This window comes from Equus asinus, chromosome 7, assembly GCF_041296235.1.
Source record: "Equus asinus isolate D_3611 breed Donkey chromosome 7, EquAss-T2T_v2, whole genome shotgun sequence".
In the NCBI taxonomy this organism is placed as follows: domain Eukaryota; kingdom Metazoa; phylum Chordata; class Mammalia; order Perissodactyla; family Equidae; genus Equus; species Equus asinus.
In genome coordinates, this window is record NC_091796.1 from 83,672,611 (window position 1) to 83,693,080 (window position 20,470).

The 20,470-nt window shown below is 53.8% G+C and overlaps 1 protein-coding gene and 1 long non-coding RNA gene across 7 annotated transcripts in view; one reads left to right on the forward strand and one right to left on the reverse strand.

Moving 5' to 3' along the window:
• The window catches only part of JDP2 (Jun dimerization protein 2), a 40,998-nt gene extending 21,441 nt beyond the window's left edge, over positions 1–19,557 (forward strand). For all 5 annotated transcript variants that reach the window (XM_070514088.1, XM_070514087.1, XM_044774035.2 and 2 more), the window contains exons 3-4: positions 11,101–11,205; positions 18,407–19,557. In XM_070514088.1, the coding sequence (XP_070370189.1) occupies positions 11,101–11,205; positions 18,407–18,592 (291 nt within the window). In that variant the 3' untranslated portion in view covers positions 18,593–19,557. The remainder of the gene's footprint in view (positions 1–11,100; positions 11,206–18,406) is intronic.
• Positions 17,120–20,470, reverse strand: part of LOC123287164 (uncharacterized) — an 82,692-nt gene continuing 79,341 nt past the window's right edge. The window contains exons 4-5 of one of the 2 annotated variants that reach the window (XR_011504694.1): positions 19,556–20,073; positions 17,120–18,283 (exon numbers count right to left, since the gene is read on the reverse strand). This is a non-coding gene — a long non-coding RNA (uncharacterized lncRNA). Of the gene's footprint in view, positions 18,284–19,548; positions 20,074–20,470 lie in introns of those variants that run through there. The other variant, XR_006530240.2, reaches the window with a different exon arrangement.

A 20,470-nucleotide genomic window follows, 5' to 3' on the forward strand; every position in this document is an offset into this window, starting at 1 on the left:
TTGAACAAGAGACTTCTGCTGCTGAAACCAATCTGAAATCTGCTGATTTACCTTGGTGCTACTCAGGTGGGGTCCACAGACCAGCAGCACCAACATCCGAGAGCATCTTGGAAATGCAGATGCTTGGGTCTCACCCTAACCCTGTAGACTAGACTCTGTAGAGGGTGGAGCCCGAAAATCTGTGACGTGATAAGCCCCCCAGGGGATCCTGATGCTCTCTGCGTGTTTAGATGACCTGAACGTCCCTTCCACCTCTGACTGGCAATGGTTTCTCTCTGAGAACGGCTACAAGGGTCTAAAACCACTTTTTTCTCCAAACCTATCTCAGGCTCCTGAAGCTACGCCACACGCCATCAGATGTTCATTCATGTGTGTGGTACCTGAATCTGTGTAAGGCAGGGTTGCTCTCTGAGTCAGCAAACACCTTAGCATCTCCAAACCAGTCATTTTTAGGTTTTATGATCCGTCCTGCTGCCAGCCTTCACCCCTTAAGAGACTTCCCAATTGATTAAGCTACTGAGCTTGTCAGTATGCTGGCTCCTTAAAGTTTCAGAAGGGAGATCAGAAAAACTGTTCTGAAGCCAAAGGAGCGCTTGTTTGCTGTATCTGGCCTGGAATTCTTAGCAGCTCTGGTCTGGGTCCTGGGATGGAGGGAGCTCACCCCGTCTGCCTGGGTGCTGCAAAACTCCTCCTTACTCCCCCTCTGAACTCTAATTGCATCCATTTCCTTCCTTATATCACTCACGGCGAAACGCTTCCATCCTCTGGGCCAGGTGTCCCTGGTTGTGAGTTCTTTTGGCCACGTCACCTGGGTGGGATTTTTCTTCGCTGGCATTCAGTCCCCTGGAAGGAAAAGTCGCCATTCTGCTCTGCGATTTGTCTGTTATCTGTGCCTTGAGCCTGAAAGAAATTGGCTGAAATCCATGTTTCAGCTGCACACCCTGCATACAGATGGAACAGAACTGCGTTGGTGGAGAATAATTAAGCCAGGGACCTTGTTTTTCACCTTCATGATGAAAGACAATGAGTTCCAAGGCTTTAATAGGATGATGGCACTTGAAATCTTCTGCTTTGGCCGCCTTGGGACTTTCACAACAGCCCTGTTCATAAATACTCCTTGCAACAACTACATTTTCATTTCATTGTAGGTAGCCATTTTGCAGGAGCTCCGTCTCTGTTTGGTTTTTTGCCCCAGTGTAATCAGGGTACAATACACTGCTTGCTGTTGTTAAAGTCTGTTTCAACCTTAGCATTAACTCTTTGTGAAAAGAAGAAAATGGATCTTTCCCTGACAGATATATTCTGCTTCTTCCCAGTCTTTTGTGGGTGGGGAGAGTCTCATGGGGGCCACTATTTCTCTCCTTTTTTTTTTGAGGACAGTTAGCCCTGAGCTAACATCTGCTGCCAATCCTCCTCTTTTTGCTGAGGAAGACTGGCCCTGAGCTAATATCAGTGCCCATCTTCCTCTACTTTATATGTGAGACACCTGCCACAGCATGGCTTGCCAAGCGATGCCATGTCTGCACCTGGGATCCGAACCAGCCAACCCCCGGCCACCGAAGCAGAATGTGTGCACTTAACTGCTGTGCCATCCGGCCGGCCCTGTTTCTCTCCTTTTCTCATCTTTTGAAGTAGTCATCATATGGGCAAGAATATGGTTTGATTGCCTAGTATGAAACCAAACCTCATTAAACCATAAATATGAAACGGGCCTGGAATAGACATATTTCAACAAAAGCCATCATTCTTCAAATAGCTCTTCTCCAGCAAAAGGATTTCCCAGCAATCACCGTCCGTTTTCCTCTTCAATGTTAGGTTTTCTGCCCGCGCCAAGGTGATTTTTCTTGTCTCCTGACCTCTATCTCACTTTTGTCGTAACAGTGCTTGCTGTTTCCTTAGCAGGACCGTCCGCAGATGGGTGTCACCCTTCCCAGCCAGCTTTTTCAGGCTTTGTTCCAAATACAATGCTGTCTTTTCTTAGCAGTGGAAATGGGCTGTTCTCCCCGGCTTTCTGAGAGAAGAGCCCTTCCCTGCTCTGTTCCTATAACCCAGCCCCATGCCTCAGTGGCCTATTGTCTTATGCGGTCTCTTACCCCAGGAGGTTTTTCCTGAGGACGGGGGTTTGGGAGGGCCGGGATCAGGGAAATGCTTTGTCTTGCTGAGATGTGAGGCGACAGAGAAGTCGGTTCTGGTGGATCTGCCTGTGGGCCCTGATGCCAATGATGAGAGCAGTGTCAGGCCTTCCCTGGTTCTTTCCAGAAAGCAGTGGTGTTCTGGTCAGCCCTGCCACCGTCTGACCCAGCGCCCTGGGCAGACTTCCTCTCCTTCCCTGAGCTGGAGTTTCCTGGCCTGCAAATGCAGTGGGGGTCTAGGATCTCTAGGTCTTCTCGGTTCCAGAACCTCAGGACGGAGCTTAGTTTGCAGCCCCACTGCTCCCCGCCATTTCCAGCGTATGCCAAGTGCGCTGAGCATCGCTTACCTGCCTGCACCCTCAGCCAGGAGAGCTGACTGCATCATCCTGGCAGGGGGAGCCGTGGCTTCTGCCAGCTCTTGTTCAGAGCCTTCACCTGATGGGTGGCTGGGCCGGTTTGGTGCTTTGAGCGAGGACGGCGTCGAGTGTGCGGGTCTGTTTGAGGTGAATGTTTGATCATAGCCTGGCGTGGCGGGCGGTTGGGGTGAAGTGGAAGGGGACCGGGACTGGGAGCCGGGAGTCCTGGGTTCTTATTCAGATTGCCAGCTCTGTGGATCAGGCCTTCCTTTAGCAAACATCTATTGAGTGCTCCTGATGGCTGCAAACCCTACAAGGTGCTGGGCACACAAAAGTCAACAAGACACGGACTTTGCCCCTGTGGAACTCCCAGTTTCATGGAGGCACAAACCGAGGAGAGAATACAGCACAATAGGGGCCAGGATACGCTCAAAGTCCTATGGGAGCCCAGAGCAGAGGGTACCTCCCCAGCCTGGAGGGGATGAGAATCAGGGAGGACTTCCTGTAGGAAGTGAGGCTTGAGCTGAATGTACAGAATGAGAGTAAGCCAAGGCGACAGCAGGAGCAAAGGCATGAGCCAGGGAAGCGTGGGGTATATAGAGGCTCAGTGTTGCAGGAACATGGAGAGGAGGGGAGGGAGAGACGGGAAGTGAGACCAGAGGAGTGGGGCCAAGTCGCAGGAAACCTTGCTTGACACATTAAGGGGCTTGGGCTTTATCCTGAAGGTAAGGAGGAGCCTCCTAAGGCCAGTAACTGTCATGTTTGCATTTTAGAAAGCTCTCTCGGACGGTTGGGATGGAGGATGGTCGTGCAGGGTTAGGAGGCCTCCTAGGAGGCGGTGCAGGAAAAGGGGCTGGCAAGTGGCAGGGGGATGGTGAGTGGAGCGCAAATCTCGGCAGGATTTAGGATGTCGAATGGGATGGTCTGGATGGTCAATATTGGAGCCAAGGAGAGCGACAGGTGGGGTAGGGCCTGAGTTTCTAACTCTAGTGAGTGGGCGGGCACACGGGGAATAGAGATGAAGAAATTGATTGAGGATGAAGACTCTGAGGGGCTGGACATCCAGCTTGAATGTCCAGCTGGCAGTTGGGTGTTTTGGTCTGAAAATGAAGATTTGGCTGGCACTAGAGTATAGGTGGTGGTTGAAACCACATGAGTAGGTGAAACCGATGATCCGCACATAGTGTGTATGGAGCAAGAGAAGCAGCAGGCCAAGGGTAGGGGCCCGGGAGACATCGGCCTGAAAAGGACAGGCAGGGGGCCCTGGACAAGAGGCAGAGGAGCAGAGGTCAGGGAAGTAGGAGGACAGACAAGGGCAGGGTGGTGCATCCAGGGCAGAGAGAAGTCCAAAGAGAGGGAGCCGTGCAGCCAGGTGGAGCCGGAAGGCCCCTGGGGGGGCCAGCCCAAGAGTGTCCTTTGGACTCGCTTGTGAGGACCCAGCCCGTCCCCTCAAGTGTGAGCCTGGCCGCAATCTGCTTCCTTTCTGGGCCTATTCCTCATCTGTAAAATCTAGGGATTGGCCTGGGCGCTTGTCAAGAGCCCCTCGCGTCTTGTGAGTGAGTCTGTGAAGTGATGATTTCTGAAACTTCTTAAAAGCCAGGAGATGTCCTTCCCACAACCCCTCCTTCTCCCCTAAGTCAGGCCAACACTGCCCCTGAAGGTTGGGGGACTGAAAACCTGGGCAACTCAGAGCTAGACGGGACTGTGGGGACATCTCAGTCCAGCCCACGTTTGGAATAGACTCGAATCCCTGTCTTTTCCCAACTTGGTGACCTTGGGTAGACACTTGACCTTGTTTGTCACCTGTAAAAGGAGGCCCCTGATACCCACCTTGAGGAGGTGTTTGAAGGTTAGAAAGAAGAGTGGGAGCTATTGTGTTCATTAAAGATGAGCCACTGGACGGGAGAGGAGACATGAATGGATTGACCCGAGGTCACAGAGTAGGGCATCGCCGGGAGTGGAACCAGGCGTCTGTTGACCAACCCTGCTGGGGTCTGTCGCTTGCCAGAGGTCATAAATTAGCAACCCATGGGCCAGAGAAGCCCACAGATGTGTTTTGTTTGGCTCACACAACGTTCTTTTCAAAATGGAATTTGTTGCCAACATTAAAAATTGGGAGATTTTACTTAAAAACTCTTATTTTCAGCTCGTCTTGAAAAGTTGGAAGGTTTGGCAACACCGAGCCTGCACAGCATTGGGTCTACTTGGGGTGTCACCTCTGGGGGCCACAGCCCCATCCAGCCCTCTCCCCTCACTAACGGTTCCTTGTTGGGCCCCCGGAGGTGACTTGAGTTTGCAACTCCAGCCTTGGACTGACCATTTGTCTTGAATTTTCTCTTACAGCCCTGCCCACTGTTCACTGAAACTGTGCAATACTTCACAGCTGAGGTCCAGACCTTGACCATTTGGAGTGAGAGGGCCTGGCTAGAGAAGATGGGAGAGAGAGGAGGGCAGAGTTTCCAAGAGCGAAGCCCCCAGGGGCAGATGCTAATAGGGGGGTCTGGCCCCTTCGGGGTGCAGGGGGTCAGCAAGGGTGTCGGACGAGGGCCCCTGGGGTTTCCTCATTCCTCCCTGCGGGGGTGGGAGGAGGCAGAGGGCACTGTGGGCTCAGCCAGGCTGGCCAGCTGGCCGAGGTCTTGCCCTTGGACTGCCCTACTTTGTTGATGCTTAGGGGGGCAGGGGAGTGGGGAGGGACCGCAGCCCCTGGCTCAGTGTAGCCGTGTTTATGTGGGGGAATGTCTGGTATGTTTGGTATTTGGGTGTTTACTTCCCAGGGTGCTCGTGGGTCCCTGGTGTTGAAATGTGGCTCCTCCATGCAGGAGGGGAGAGACCCTAGTGGGCCGTCCGGGGCTAGATTCAGAGGCTGCAGGCTGTTACTCCGTGCCTGCTCATTGACAGCTCGCATGCTCCCCCTCTCCCCAGGTCTCCTTTTGTGCCAGATTCTGCCCGTGCTGGAGGCTGGGTGTGCCCCGGGCAGCACTCACCTGGGAAGGCAGGCTGGGAAGCTGGCGTTTACAGAACCCTTCCTGCCTCCCAGCCTCTGGGCTGACTGGTCCTCATTACAACCCTTGCCGCAGGGCCCAACGTCTTCCTTGTACAAGTGAGGAATGGAGGCTCAGAGAGGCCGAGTGACTTGCCCAGGAGCACACAGCGGCTCCGTAGCAGAGCTGCTGGGGACCCAGGCCTCTTAGACCCCAAAGCCCACGCTGACAACTCTGATGCCATGAGTCTCACATAGGCCTGCTTCTTTCTGCCTGTGCCACAGTTCTTAGTAGAGACAAGCCTTTCAGACCGTCACTACTCTGGTTTATTTGGGGTTTTTTCCCTTTATTTCTGCCTGTTGACTGCCTTATTGCTCTTTTCTCTGTTGCTTTGTCCATGTGAGAGTTTCTAAATTTTCAGTGCCTCAGGTTAAAAAGTGTCATTGCTGGGGCCGGCCCGGTGGCGCAGCGGTTAAGTGCGCACATTCCCCTTCTCGGTGGCCTGAGGTTTGCAGGTTCGGATCCCGGGTGCGGACATGGCACCGCTTGGCAAAAGCCATGCTGTGGTAGGCGTCCCACATATAAAATGGAGGAAGATGGGCATGGATGTTAGCTCAGGGCTAGTCTTCCTCAGCAAAAAGAGGAGGATTGGCAGCAGTTAGCTCAGGGCTAATCTTCCTCAGAAAAAAAAGAAAGTGTCATTGCTCTGTCTCAGCCTATCTGTTTGTGGGTCCCACAAGATATATTTTTGGAAATGCTCATGAAATGTCAGAATTCAAAATCACATCTGGGCGACTGTTGCCACCGTATGAAAGCCACATGGCCTGCAGAGGGGCCTGAGAAACACGGCCAGGGGTCAGGCTGCGGACCCTTCCTTTAAACCGTGCAGCTTTCGTGTTACACATTGGTGTTAATTATGCAATAAATAGTTTTTATTTAAAAAGACCTTAGTGAGAAAAAACAAAACGGTCGTCGCCCTGAGAGTCAGAAGCTTCTGCTGTGGCTTTACAGCCCCATCACTAGGATGGAGCCAAAAGGGTGGGGCCCTGTCACCACACGTAGGGGTGCACACGGACCACCTGCCCTGCATTGAGCTGCAGGGGCCGAAAGGCCTGGGTTTGAAGCTGCCACTGACCTTCCAGGCAGCCTTTTCATCTTTTGTTTCCTTGCCCGTAAAAGTGGGGAGGACAAGAAGACCGCCTGGATGGTTTACTGAGACCCTTTAACAGCCAGGACTCCTAATCCAGGGGACTTGATACTTACCAAGGTGACCCACTTCTGTTTGCTCCAGGGCCCTGCTGCACCCAGGCTCTGCCACTTTCCCAACTGTTCTAGAAGCATGGCTCCTGGCAGCAGTGATTCTCCCCTGAGTCACTGGGGACCGCCTTCTGCTCCTCCATTCTCACCTGACATCACCCAACTTCACAAGGTGGGACCCTGCTGTCCTGGGCATCTTTCAGTGGCAAGAGGCAGACACCTTCCCAAAGTCCCTCCAGGGCAGAGGAGGAATTTTCAGGATAGAGTCAGGGGTGTGCATCATGGACCCCAAGGACAGGAAGCATAGTCAGGCCCCTCCAGGGGTGGAATCTGGAGGACCGAGATTCTACCTCGGTAAGTGCTTTCTGTCTGTCCACTTGCTCTGTCTGTCCATTGGCCTCTGTCCGTGTCTCAATGTGTTTGTCTCTCTCCACCCATCTTTGTCTCTCCCTTTCTCTCTTCCTCTCTGTCTCTGTCTGGAGCTCCCTCTGTCTCTCAGGGCCTGGACAGGGTGAGGCAAGCCAGAGGCCCAGGGCATGGCATTTAAGGTGGCACTCCCTCTCGGGTGCCAGCCCTGCCCCTTCATGAGCCCCAGAGTGAGCGCCTCCTTAAATGTGTGTCCTGGGCACCTCTCTTGCTCCAGGCCCAGCTTTTCTCTCTGTCACCCGCTCCCTCTCTTTGTCTCTCTGACTCCCTCCTGTAGCTGAGTGTGTGTTTCTCTCTAGCCACATGGTCTCTGCTCATCTCTGCACATTGGCCGCCCGATCTTTCTGCTCCTCTGGGCACATGGCTGAAGCCGGTTACTCCCCGAGTCCAGCAGTCCAATTTCAAGTTTCGAGGAGGTGAATACAGCCCAGCTCTGGTCAGCCCTTCACACCAGAGGTTGGGGTCCCCCAGCCCTCAGCAGGGGGAAGAATAGGCTCCATGAGGAGGGACTGCGTGCGCAATGTGAGGGGCCTCTGGGCTGTGGCTCCCTGAGTCTATCCCTCCCACGTGAAGTGGCACGGGGGTACCCCTCACTGCCAGAACACAGACAGCTTTGCCCAGGCCTCCCTGGGAATTTGGGAAAAACAGAACCAGAACTAAGTTTAAGAAAAGGCCCCCATCTCATGGTTTTTTAAATATATGAAGCGTCAAGCTGCTTCCTCCTTACGCGTCCTGGTTCTCCCAGCTGTATCTGCAGAAAGGAACCATCATGTCCCGTTCTGGGGTCCGATTTCTGATGCCTGGACTGTGTGTTGGGAAGCACCCTCTGCTGCCGCTCGCCCGCTGGGGGCCAAGTGTTTTAGGGATCTGGGGAGCATCGCGGAGGAGGAGCAACAGCCTTGACCTTGCGGATGAAAGAAGGGTTGGGGAGAGTCTCCAGTCGGTCCCAGTCAGGGGGCACAGCCCACGCAGGCATGGGCGGAAACTCCCAGAGTTAGCCCGCGGGGACAGAGAAGGCCGAGGGGCACCAGCCAGCTCCTGTCTGATTTCTGGCAGGACCTCAGCAGCTGCTTTCCGTGTCTCCTCTGGATGGCTCTTAAGTCGCAGTGGGACCATTTGGGGGAAATGTAGCACAGTGTCGATGAGGAAGGCATGGTGATGGGGCTTTGGGGCCATTTCTTGCCTTGTTGGGAGATGTCAGCCCAGGCGGGGCCTGGGTGCAGGAAAGGCCTGGGGACGGGCTTGGAGACTGGTGGTGGCTGCGGGATGGGGGGCGGGGGAAGGCGGGGGTGCTTTAGGTTAAGTGCACAGCCTGGATTCTTTCCGGCCCTGCGCAGGATTCCTGCAGACCTGCCACAGCCGTCGGGGGCCTGCGCCTGAGTCTAAGACTCTGTCTTTGGCCAGTGTGCTTCTGGGGAAGGCAGCACCCAATCCCCAAGCTTTGCTGGCTTCCTGCAGACAGAGAGAAGAGGGCTTTCCTGGCAGAGAAGGCTCCTTGCGAGCACTGGGGAAAAGGTTATGCAGACACAAACGTAGGCGATAAATCACTTTTATGCTGTAATTATAGAATGCCAGCCGGTGGCATCTTTCTCCAGGATCTTTTGTTCCATTCATTCATTTGACTAACATTTGCCAAGCCCCTACTAAGTGCCATGTTCTCTGCCAGGTGCTGAGGAATCTCAGGTCCCCTATCCTCCAGACTAGCAGGGAACACAGGTACCTACATAAACAGATAATTACGGTGGGATGTGACAGAGTGTCTTACAGTGGGGTACTCAAAGTGCTGTAGCAGCACAGAAAAAGCACTTAATTCTATCTAGGGAGTCAAAGGAGGCTTCCTGGAGGAGGTGACATTGACTCTTGAAGCTCAAGTAATAGTTTAGCAAGTGGGAAAGGAAGGTCACTTCAGGAAGGCCTGGCTGGCTTGGATTAGGGTGAGGCGTTTGGAGGAGAGGGTGATGGCTGGAGGGGATGGACGTGGCTGGAGAGGGAGGGTGAGCAGCCCGACCCAGTTGATCTCTTACACTTCCAGCTTGAGCCTCTTTGCATCTGCTGCTAGAGCGGCTTCCCGTTGCCCCCTGATTTTATGTAGGATGAGGCCCTGCGCAGGGCTCGGGGTGGGGCGCTGGGTCTTGGCGGACAGAGGTGTGTCTCCCAGGAAACAGCAGCTCTGCCAGAACCCCTGGGGCTGCTCCAGGGGAGGGGCTTGAGGCCCTGCGGGCCTGGCAGTGCCAGGTTGCACACATCACCTTGGCAGTTTGTGGGCAAACCCTCTTGGCCGAGGGGAGATTGCACTGCCAGCCACTTCCTCCAGTTCCTTCCCTCTGCCTGTCGTCACGGTTACCTCGGCCTTGTTGGGGGTGAGGTTGAGGTTGGGGGGAATCAATTTTGTCCAGGTTTCTATTTTCCCAGATGCGGGTCAGCCAGAGGAGCTGTCACTTCTGGTTCTGTTTCAAAGGAGGCCAAGGGGCAGGGAGGTGCTTGGGTGTGGCGGTGTTGACAAGGCACCTCTCCAGCCAGCCTCCCAGGCGGGGTGGGGGTGGGTCAGGGAGAAGCTCAGAGGTGGTGGGGAAGGAGAAAAGGCTGCCCTGCCAGGGCCTGTGCCGATGGCCGTGAGTGCTGGTCTCTGGCCAGGCCCTTGGTCCTGGGCTCCTAGAGCATGCTGGGAGTGCACAGAGAGGCTGTTTATTTTCCTGGCCCAAAGCCCTTTCGGCTGAGACCTTGTTCCAGGCCTCAGGCTGCCAGAATCAACCCCACTGGCTCAAGAAGTGAGAGAGTTGGCAAGCCCAGGGCAATCCGGCGACTTCTCTAGTGGCCTCTGACTCTAGGCTGCCCCAGCCCAACTGGGCTTATGTGTCCTCCAGAGTCTCCTGGTAGGTAATGGACAGGGAGAGGCACCACATCAAAGAGGTCTGGTGGGCTGGGGCTATGTGAGCCAGTGGTCAAGAGCAGCAAGGTTGAAGTCAGAGAAATCTGAGTTGGAATCCTGACTCCACCATTTCCTAGTTGGATAGCCTGGGGCATATTGAACTGTTGGGCTTCAGTCTCACCATCTGTAAAATGGGACAGTCATAGTACCTTCCTCGTCAGACATTGAATGTGAGGGTTACATGACCTGTGTTTAAAGCATTTAGCAAAGTGCACAGCAAACAGCAGCTCTGGTGGTTATTATTATTAATGAAACAATAATAACTGCAACTTTGATTGAAAGTGCAGTGTTGGGGGTGGTGAGTTTCCTCCTTAACCTTTAATGGGCCCTGTTTGATGCATGGTGAATTTCCTAATGTTTCCTGGGGGAGAAGCAAGCCCGGGGTTGCAGGAGGCAACCTCTGCCTGTGTCCTGTGCAGGGCACTTTGGGGAGCCCTGGGGTCCTGGGGGAAGAACGTGCAGAGGCAGGGAAAGGATTAAAACCAGGTGAGGAGGCTAGTTTAGTTGACAAAGAGAGAGATCTGAACCTTTGGAAGGACCAAGAAGGAGGGCGAAGTTACCTTAGGGAGGTGAAAGGGGTGGGGGCAGAATGTGACATCTGCTCACGCCCAAGGCGTTTTCAGAGGAAGTGCCTGGGAACCACTGGCCTGGAAAATAGTGCCCAGAGGACTTGGGCTGGGCAGGAGAACAGACCGGCACCACCCGCTGGGTGTCGCCTCTGTGTGAGTAGACTCACCAGGCTCTGGGCCTCCTGAACTCTGGCAGAACCCAGGTAGCCCTGCCCCTGGGGACGCTGACTCTTCTCAGGGATGCCCACCTGCTCCGAGAGGGTCCTTGGGCTGCCTGGGACACATTTCCATCTCATCAGCTAAAGGCCAGGCTGCTGGCAGACAGTGACCGCTCGCTCACTGCCAAGAGGTGGCTTAGGAAGGGGGATTGTCCATCTGTCTGTGTGTTGGGAGGGAAACCATACTCCAGGCCTGCCACAATGTCTGATCGGTGGCTCTTTGCCCTCACAGCTAGACGAGGAAGAGGAGCGAAGGAAAAGGCGCCGGGAGAAGAACAAAGTTGCGGCGGCCCGATGCCGGAACAAGAAGAAGGAGCGGACGGAGTTTCTGCAGCGGGTGAGCGGGACTGCCGGCCAGGGCGGGGGCCTGCCTGTTCTCTGAAGTGGGCTTGTGCGCTGTGGACCAGGAGATGTCGTCAATCCTGCAGAACGGGGTGTACCTGCTGGCATCTGCCCAGGCGGCCTCGACCCCTCTGCTCTTCCCGGCCTCATATCTAACGCCCCTTCCGTGAACTGGGACAGCCCCGGGCAGCCTGCAGCAGCTCCTGCCCACGCAGAGCCCTGGAAGGCCAGAGAAGGTGGGAGGAGCCAAGTTCCCCTCCTCTAATTGAGGCTAGACCCTTGGTGCTGATTGGCCCAGGTGGCTGGGTCTGGTACTACCCATTTTGGTGCCGTGGTGGCTGCCAAAGTTGTCCAGCATGGGTGTTAACGAAGAAGGTGATGACGCCATGCCCACGGGCTTCGGACGCAGCATCCGGGCAGGGAAAAGCTCCTTCCCTTGGCTGCAGCAGGCACTTCCAGCCCTGCCTCCCTGGCTGGCCGCAGCCCCACTGAAGCTGCCCCCAAGCTCTTTGCTGCTGCCCCTGGGACCAGAGGTCAGCTGTGTGTGCAAAGACCAGCGGAGGGTTGCCCTCCCCGGGTCCCGTCTCTTGGGCCTTCCCTGCTCCTCAGAAAGGTAGATGGCAGTGAAGGAACGTGACCAGAAAGCTAACTAGTCCAGGCCAGTGGTCGCCAGCCTCCCCACCCCCAGTCTCTTGTTCATTTCCAAATAATAATAGTAACAATATATAATAATAACATGGGTCAGGCTCTGTTCTACAGGATGCGACAGTTCACAGTAGTTGCTAACATTCGTGAAGTTGGGCGCTGTGCAAAGTGCTGTGTGTACATTATCTCATTGTATTGGCGTATGAGGTGGGTGCCTGTATTATTTTCTGTCTACAGATGGGGAAACTAAGGCACGGTGAGGTTGAGGAACTTGCCCAGGATCCTCAGCACCTAAGTGATAGAACTGAGATTTGAGCCTGAGGCTGACTTCAAAATTTTGCTCTTAACCCTCTGCTCTACTGGCTCTGATTCATTCATTCGTTCATTCATCTGTCCATTCTTTTGCTCATTTGTTGATTTGTTGACAAGTGTGTTTAAACACTAAGTGCCCAGCACTGTGCCAGGTGCACTGGGGGACACCCGGGAAGGAGCAGACGTGGTCCCTGCTAGGGGAGCTGGAGAGACAAGGCAGGGCTGGCCTTGGTTTTGTCTAACACTGGGGAATCTATGGGTCTCTTCTCATGCTGGCAACAAGTGGAGAGCAAATCTAAGGTCCTGGGTGTAGACAGTGTGGGGCCGTGTCTGCACCTCCAGACTGTGGGCGTCTGGGGCAGGGGAGGGTTATTATAGGCTGGACTTAGACTCCTGGAGCTGGGCCCCCCTGGAAAAGATGATGGACCCATGTTGGGCGGGAAGTCTTTAAGAAGTTTCTAAGACGCGGGTCTCCCATGGGCCTCTAAGACGGGTGGAGCGTCACATACCTCCTTCCCAGCCCTGGTGCTTGCAGAGCTGGGCAAGGCCCAGCAGGGGACAGAGAAGGCTCACATCAGATCCCTGCCTCCAAGGGCTTGTCAGCCGGTTAGCAGGCAAGATATGCCCAGTGAACGTGCACCGGTGACACACGAGTGCAGTGAACAGTCAGTGCCAAATGAACGGCGCTGGCCGCTCTTCACATAACAGGAACACTTGCACCAACTGTGTGCCAGGCATTTCACCTGTCTCGTTTAATCTTACAACATTCCAGTGAGATAAATATTGATTATCCCCACTTTAGACATTGACTTGTAGCTCAGAGAGGTCAAGTTACTTACCCAGGGTCACACTACTAGCAAGGGGTGGAGCTGGGATTCATTCATTCATTTGCTGATCCATCCGTCCATCCAATAGTGTTCACTGAGTGCCCTCTGCACAGTGGACAGGCAAGTGATGTCTGCAGAGGGACGGCAGACGAGAAACGAGGAGTAGTAATAGGTGCTGAGCATTATGGTGGGCAAGCCCGGCGAGCTGTGAGAACATATGTGGGAGCCCTATCCTAGTCTAGGCTGAGGAAAGACTCTTATTGAGACATAAAAGAGGATTGGGAGCTAACGAGATAAAGGACAGGGACGGAGCAGTTACCAGGAACAGCACAAGCAAAGGCTAGAGGCAAGAGGTGTTTAAGGATGTGGTTAAGGAATTGAGAAGCATGTCATTGTGGCTGGAGTTTAGGGAACAAGGGGAGAATGGAGAGGCAGGCAGGCCCCAGATCCTTCATATGTCGGGGGATCCTCCATGCTGGTTGTCTGGGGCAACCCCAGTGTTTGCCTGCTGTCCTCGCCTAATTACTAATAGCCCCTTCTTTCACTCTCAGGAGTGTCCCCATTAGGATGATGAAGTGCATGGTCATGGGGAGTCGTGGGAAGGTTTCAGGAGGAGAGAGACACCTTAAAAATATCCCTCTGGCTGCGGCGTGGGGCACAGATTGGGGCAGCGGAGAGCAGAGCAGGAAGATCAGTTACGTGGCTGTGGTGTTGTCCGGGTGAGAGAGGAAGGCAGCTGTGAGGACCCAGACAAGTGCATGGTTTCTAGGAGGGAGGTGTGGGCAGGTCTGTCTGGGCCCAGGCCCAATCCTCCCCCTCCCCCCGTGCTCCCCTCATCTCCTCTGGCCTTGGAAGTAGAGGCTGGTGTGAGGTTTAGGGCCCGAATGCCTGCAGGCCTGGGGGATTTCCTTGTAACTTGTTTTTTAACAGGTAATATATTTACAAGGCCCAGGGGTACAAAGGGATATGTGTGTGTGTGTGCATGTACACACATGTATATACACACATGCATACACATATATATGTATAATGTAAAAAGTCACCCTCCCATCCTTGACCCCTGGACACCCAGATCCACCCAGGAGAGTCTCGTAGCCTCTCAGAGTTCTCCTGCCTGGACCAGCCAAGGTCCTGAAGGAGGCAGGAGGCAGGCTTTTGGGTGGGTCACATGGATGCCCTGTAGGCCCCAGGGCCAACCTCAGTACCCCCTCTGTCTGCATCAGGAGCAGCAGCCCCCAGGCTTCTCCCTTCTGTAGGAAGGCCTGACACGGGTTCCCCGGGTACTGGCACAATAGCACCATCTCATGCTGCCGTGGCGCTCTGTGCTCTTCGTAGCCGCTCTTGCCTCGATGGTCACAGTGACTCTGGGAGGAGGTGAGGCAGCCCCATTCCACTGAGATACTCCTGAGACTCCGGAGGGATTAACGTTTGCTCAGGGTCACACAGCGCTGAGTCAGCACTAGAACCCGGGGTCCTCTACTGCCCACCTATTCAGGTGACCCAGCTTCAGGGGGATTGGGGGTCCTGTTCACAGAGGCATAGCTAGCAAGTGGCAGAGTCAGGATTTTAATTCAGACAGGTCTTTGGGCTCAGAAGTCTGTACCAGACTTCTTCCCAATTCTTACAAAGAGTTGGGAGGTCAAATTCTATTTTAGGTGCATTAGGGTAACTTTTTAAAAAATAGAGTCAGAGAATCTTAATGCTTAAAGTCCCCTGGGCCAATCATTATCTTTTCTGAGAGGAAAGTGAGGCCCAGAGAAGGGAAATGACTTGGCTAAGGTCACACAGCCAGGATGAAAGGCCAGGATGCCCAGCTCCTCACCCTGTGTTTTTTCCACTGCCTTTGCTGACCACAGTGGAGGAGACAGAATCTACACTTGCACTAATTGTATTCTAAAGCAACAAGTACTTTCATTTTCTCCAGGGCAATAAATACCTACCAGAAGGCAAAACGGTAAACAGGAATGCAAGCCGGGTTATTCACCTCATAATTAGCTTGTGACGATCCTAGCCCACGTTCCTTCACTAATTAGGAAAACAGGCCAGGTAATTGCTGTTATAAAACCACAAACCACTTCTACAATCATGTTAAAAGAGATTCTTCTGAACTCAACTTACACTTACACAATAAATGAATCTGTAGCACCACCCAATAAAACCGAGGGAAATAAAACTAAAATCAGTTCCATTCTGACAGCCAGACAGGCAGAGTTCAGGATGTTCCAGGACATCCGCTAACACTTCAAAACCAACAGACTGCAGTGCCGTTCCTATGACAGGTGGAGCAGGTTGTCCCACGTCTGCGTGGTCTTTTGTGTGACACAGGTGTTCACGTACACGGCTGGTTGACATGCAGTCTTTTTAAGGAGATGGAGCTGCACAGTTACTAAACACTGCGTGTCGGCCACTGCCCCTTGCCTGTCCAGTTTTAACTTCCACTCACCATACTACCCACCTCCTTCCTGGCCACCTGCCCTCCAGAGCATCTCCCCCCCGGCCCTCCCCGCCCCCAGCCTTGGACCCATCCCCCCAGCTCACACGCAGCCCTCTGCCCTGTCTCCCATTCTCAATTCCAGGCTGTGACTGCCAAGTATTCTCTGCAAGGTCCTCCTCCTCTTGCTGCTTCTCCTCCTTCTCTCTCTCCGTGTTCTCTTGCTCATAGTTTAAAGTACAAATTCCTTAAACCTCCCTAACCCTGCAGTTTACAAAGTGCTTTTCCCACAGGAGTTCATTTAATCCCTGTGATCATCATCTTTTTACGATGAGATAACCGAGGCTCAGAGAAGTTAAGAAACTTGCTCTAGACTCTGATTCCAAACCTGACCAGCACTTCCCAGTCTGGCTCTAAACCCACCTCCCCAGCTTTCTACCGCACTGCGTCCTAAAGCGACTGTGCTCTCAGTGGAGGAGTCTTATCTCCTAAACGCATCTGAAGCTTTCCCCTGTCTGTGTCCTTGTTCACTCGGGGCCCCCCACCCCACCTCTACTCCACCCGCGTCAACCCATGTTTCAAACCCAAGGTCAGACCCAGCCATTTAGCCGTGTCTACACCCTGGAAGGCTGATGGGCACATAGTCAGCTCTGCCCTGCTGTGTGGATCATTCTTCTCCTTAGAGTGGGAGCTGCACAAGAGCCATGCCAGGGGCTCCCGGGCCTCTGGATTCCCCCAGGGCACTCAGTGTATACAGCAGATCCTCAGCAAATGCTCACGAGTGAGTGGATTGAACTGAGATTCGTGAAGGCAGAGGCTCAGAGGATTCAAAGTTGGAGCCGAAACCTTGGCTGGGGAAAACCAGATGGTCAGAGGGTTTGTGAGAAGTCCCCAAGGTCACCAGCTCATCAGACCCAGTGGGCAGGCAGCTAAGATTAGCACCTAACGGCCCCAGACTGACAGGTCACAGACTCGTGGTTTCACGCGGGGTGTCTCCTGGCCCTCAGAGATGGACTTCTCTCGGAATTCTGAGAACAGTGGACCAGGCCAGCCTCCCCGTCGTGCCTCATCCTGTTGAAGCAAAACCCACCGTAGCTGGTTTTTAATATTTTCCTCCTGAGCGTTTTTTTCCTTTGTTGAGGCTGTTCTCCCTCAGCATCTGGTCACGAGGACTGCACATCTCAGCAGTTCTGAGGCCCCCAGGCGCCCAGGCTGCCGCCTCAGCCATGAGCATAAGGAACAGTTCAGTCAGACCAGCCGGTGTGAGGAAGACAGCAGCCCTGGGGTGTGCGCGGGCCCCACCGAGGGCCCTGGAGGCCCCAGAGGAAGCCTGGCCGTCACACACACGGTTGTTCTTTGTCTCACACAGGTTGTTCACCCTCGGCACGGTTGGCATTTTGGACTAGATATTCTGATCATGGGGTCGTCCTGTGCATTGCAGGATGGTTAGGAGCGTCTCTGACCTCTGCTCGATAGATGCCAGGAGCGCCCACCCTCCTCAGTTGTGACAACCAAAAATGTCCCCAGACATTATCAGATGTCTCCTGGGAGGCAAAACCATTCCTAGTTGAGAATCACTGGTCTGAAACTTTGCTGGCCCTTGAGTAAATTCCAGCTCTCAAACTGGTTATAAGTTTTTATTTATTTATTTTTATTTATTTTTTTTAAAGATTTTTATTTTTTTCCTTTTTCTTCCCCAAAGCCCCCTGGTACATAGTTATATATTCTTCGTTGTGGGTCCTTCTAGTTGTGGCATGTGGGATGCTGCCTCAGCGTGGTTTGATGAGCAGTGCCATGTCCACGCCCAGGATTTGAACCAACGAAACACTGGGCCGCCTGCCGTGGAGCGCACGAACTTAACCACTCGTCCACGGGGCCAGAACCCGGTTATAAGTTTTTAGACAGAGTCCAAGAGAAATCATTCAGATGCTTTTCTATGTTACTGGGTTTTTTGTGTGTATGTGTGAGGAACATTGTCGCTGAGCTAACATCTGTGCCAATCTTCCTCTATTTTATGTGGGATGCCACCACAGCATGGCTTGATGAGCGGTGCTGGGTCCATGCCTGGGATCTGAACCTGCAGACCCCAGGCTGCCAAAGTGGAGCATGCAAACTTAACCACTGTGCCACCGGGCTGGCCCCTATTTTGTCATTTTCACCCCCAAGGCTTGAATGGGGTGCCCATCACCCATCCACACTTTGAACATGTGAACACCCCCCAAATCATATCAACATTCTTTCCTTTCCCTGAGCTAGAAGTTCTTCAGAAATCTCACGTGAGGTCTATTTGAAACCTCATTTTGGATCTAGAAGTATGACTATTGGTTGTCTCCCAATGAGCAAAGCTTCTAGATAACAGGGGATAAGGAAAAGGCTGTTTAAATAATTATAGACTAATAACCAGGAAGCACATGTTTTAGGAGGAATTACATGACCACACTGGGCTGGTTGATCCCATAGGTCAAAATATCCTCCACATACATTTATCGTACATCAAAGCACTTTGCCATTGCCCTGCCCTCCGTGTGCCCCGTCTAACCCCTCCAGGGACCCTTCGTGCTCCTGCTTTAGATCCACTTGGCTTCCATTCTTCTGCCCCCCCCTTTGTTTCTTATGCAAAGGCCCTGAGGCAGGAGAGTGTTTGGCATAATTGAGCGACAGCAAGGAAGCCACCATGGCTGGAGTGAGTTGAATGAGGGAAGAGAAGTGGGACAGGAGCTGGGCTGGCCGCAGGCTATAAACTGGATTCATTCCACTGGTGACACAGGCCAGTGTCACAGATGTGATGGGCACTGCCTGACGAAAGTCAGTAACCCCAGGGGCTCCGTAGCAGATTCTGTGCTTCCTCCAATGGGAACCTGGCAGACAGAAAACAGGCAAATGCCAGCCTGGTGTGCCGTGTACTTACCCAGAGGGAGAGCCTCTGCGCAGAGCCGGTCCCCAGTGAAAGCTTTAAGCCGTGTCTCTGTGTTCGCGCGCAGGAATCTGAGCGGCTGGAACTCATGAATGCGGAGCTGAAGACCCAGATCGAGGAGCTGAAGCAGGAGCGGCAGCAGCTTATTCTGATGCTGAACCGGCATCGCCCCACCTGCATCGTCCGCACCGACAGCGTCAAGACCCCCGAGTCGGAAGGCAACCCGCTGCTTGAGCAGCTAGAGAAGAAGTGACCATGGGCTGGGAGGAGGCGGCGGAGGAGGAGGAGATGGGAAGAGGGAGGAGGAGGCGGCGGCTCCCAGAGCGCCCTTCCTTGGTGCGTGAAAAACTTTACAGTGAGGTCAGCACAGCCAGCGTCGGCCACGCTTCTTTGTGGAACTCAGATCAGCCTCACAAGGGGAAGAACCGGCTGACGAAACCCAGAAGGACCAAGCGCTGAGACCAAAGTAAACCCGAGGTTGGGGCTGTCCTGCTGCGGCCCGGCTTGAAGGAGGCAGGACAGAGGCACCGGCCGGAGAGACACCCAACCAGGCAGCCTGGGGCGCTTCTCTGGCCTCTCCGCCAGGGCGCCCACCCGAGGGACCTCCGAGCAGCCAGGAAAACCCATGAGTTGCAACCAAAATTGGGCTGAGGATGGAACTGAGAGGGAAACTGCACCCTGCCTGCCCCCCGCCCCCTGCCCCCTGCCCCCATGCGAGGCTGGAGAGGGGCGTGATGCGGGGGCCCTGCTGCACCCACCCACCCACCTCGGTCGGCGCGGCACTGCCGGGAGCAGCAGCCGGGCGCCCTTGCCGGCCCTGCTGGAGTTTGCTGTGGGCACGAGGCGCGGGCGCCCTTCCAAAGCACATACTCACTGAATGTTTACAGACTGGCTGTCCTGGCAGGGCTTTCAACTGCACATGTTTTTTATACTTTCTTTTTTTTTTTTTTAATATTTTTTACCAAAAAAAAAAAGATTTTATACAAGCAATATATATGTGGATTTCTATAATCACTCGATGTGATACAGCATAGATATGCTACGGTTTGTTTGTTACGAACAGATATCCAGCAGTTATGGCCGTTGTGTTTAACTCTTAAGTACTGTAGTCTCCGGGTGTGGGGGTGGCCGGGGCGGGGGTGGGGCGCATTTCCATCCTGGTAAACCTTCATAGTACTCAGTCCTGTATCGCTCAGTAAACGTTACTCTTACTTACCCAGCTGCCTCTTGTGGTGTCTGCCTAGGGAATGGGGTGCGAGGCCTGTGCAGGGGGCCTCCTGGTGTGCCCTGTCGGAGAATGGTTGGAGCATCTGCTGTGGGCCCTTGGTTTTCACAACAGCCTGCTCAGGTAAGGATTTATATGCCCATTTGATGGATGAGGAAGTCGAGGCTCAGAGAAGTTAAAGAAATCTGCGGTACTTCTTTCATTTATTCACTCCACAAATGTTTCCTGAGTGCTTGCCATGGGTGTACCGGGCTCTTCACAAGGTGCTGAGTCGTCACTGGGGAATAAAACAAACCCAGGCCCTGCGCCCAGGGAGCCTACAGTCATGAGCCAGGTCCTGTGCTTGCTCCATACACAGTCTCGGTGCATCTTCACAGCAGCCTTGCCAGAGAGCAGCCATTGTCCCCAGTTCACAGATGAGGAATTAGAGGCCCAGGGAGATTCCACTTGGTAGCCACCGTTCATCGAGGACTCACTGTGTGACAAGTGTATGTAGTCTCATTCCTCTCCTGCAACAGTAAGAAACAGGCATCATCACCCCCCATTTTACAAACAACTTAACCAAGGCTCAGAGAAGATAAGTGACTTACCCAAGCTCACCCAGCTGGCGAGGGGCAGAGCTGATGTTTGACCTCTGCCTCCAAAGGCCCATGACTCCATCTGTCACTAGCTGACTGTGTGATCGTCCCCATGGTTGAATGTCTCCCCTGATGAGCACAGGAGGCCTATGAGGCCGCCGTGACAGATTTATCCAGGAGGGCTGGATAGAGTGCTGTGCTGTGATCACAGCGTGGACCAGTGGTCCGGGCAGATGTGTGGGTGCTCCAGGACGGAGGGCTTGGATGACAGGCACGCCCTCACCTCCGGAGCTGAGCACCTGACCTGAAGAGCAAGAACAGCTCAGTG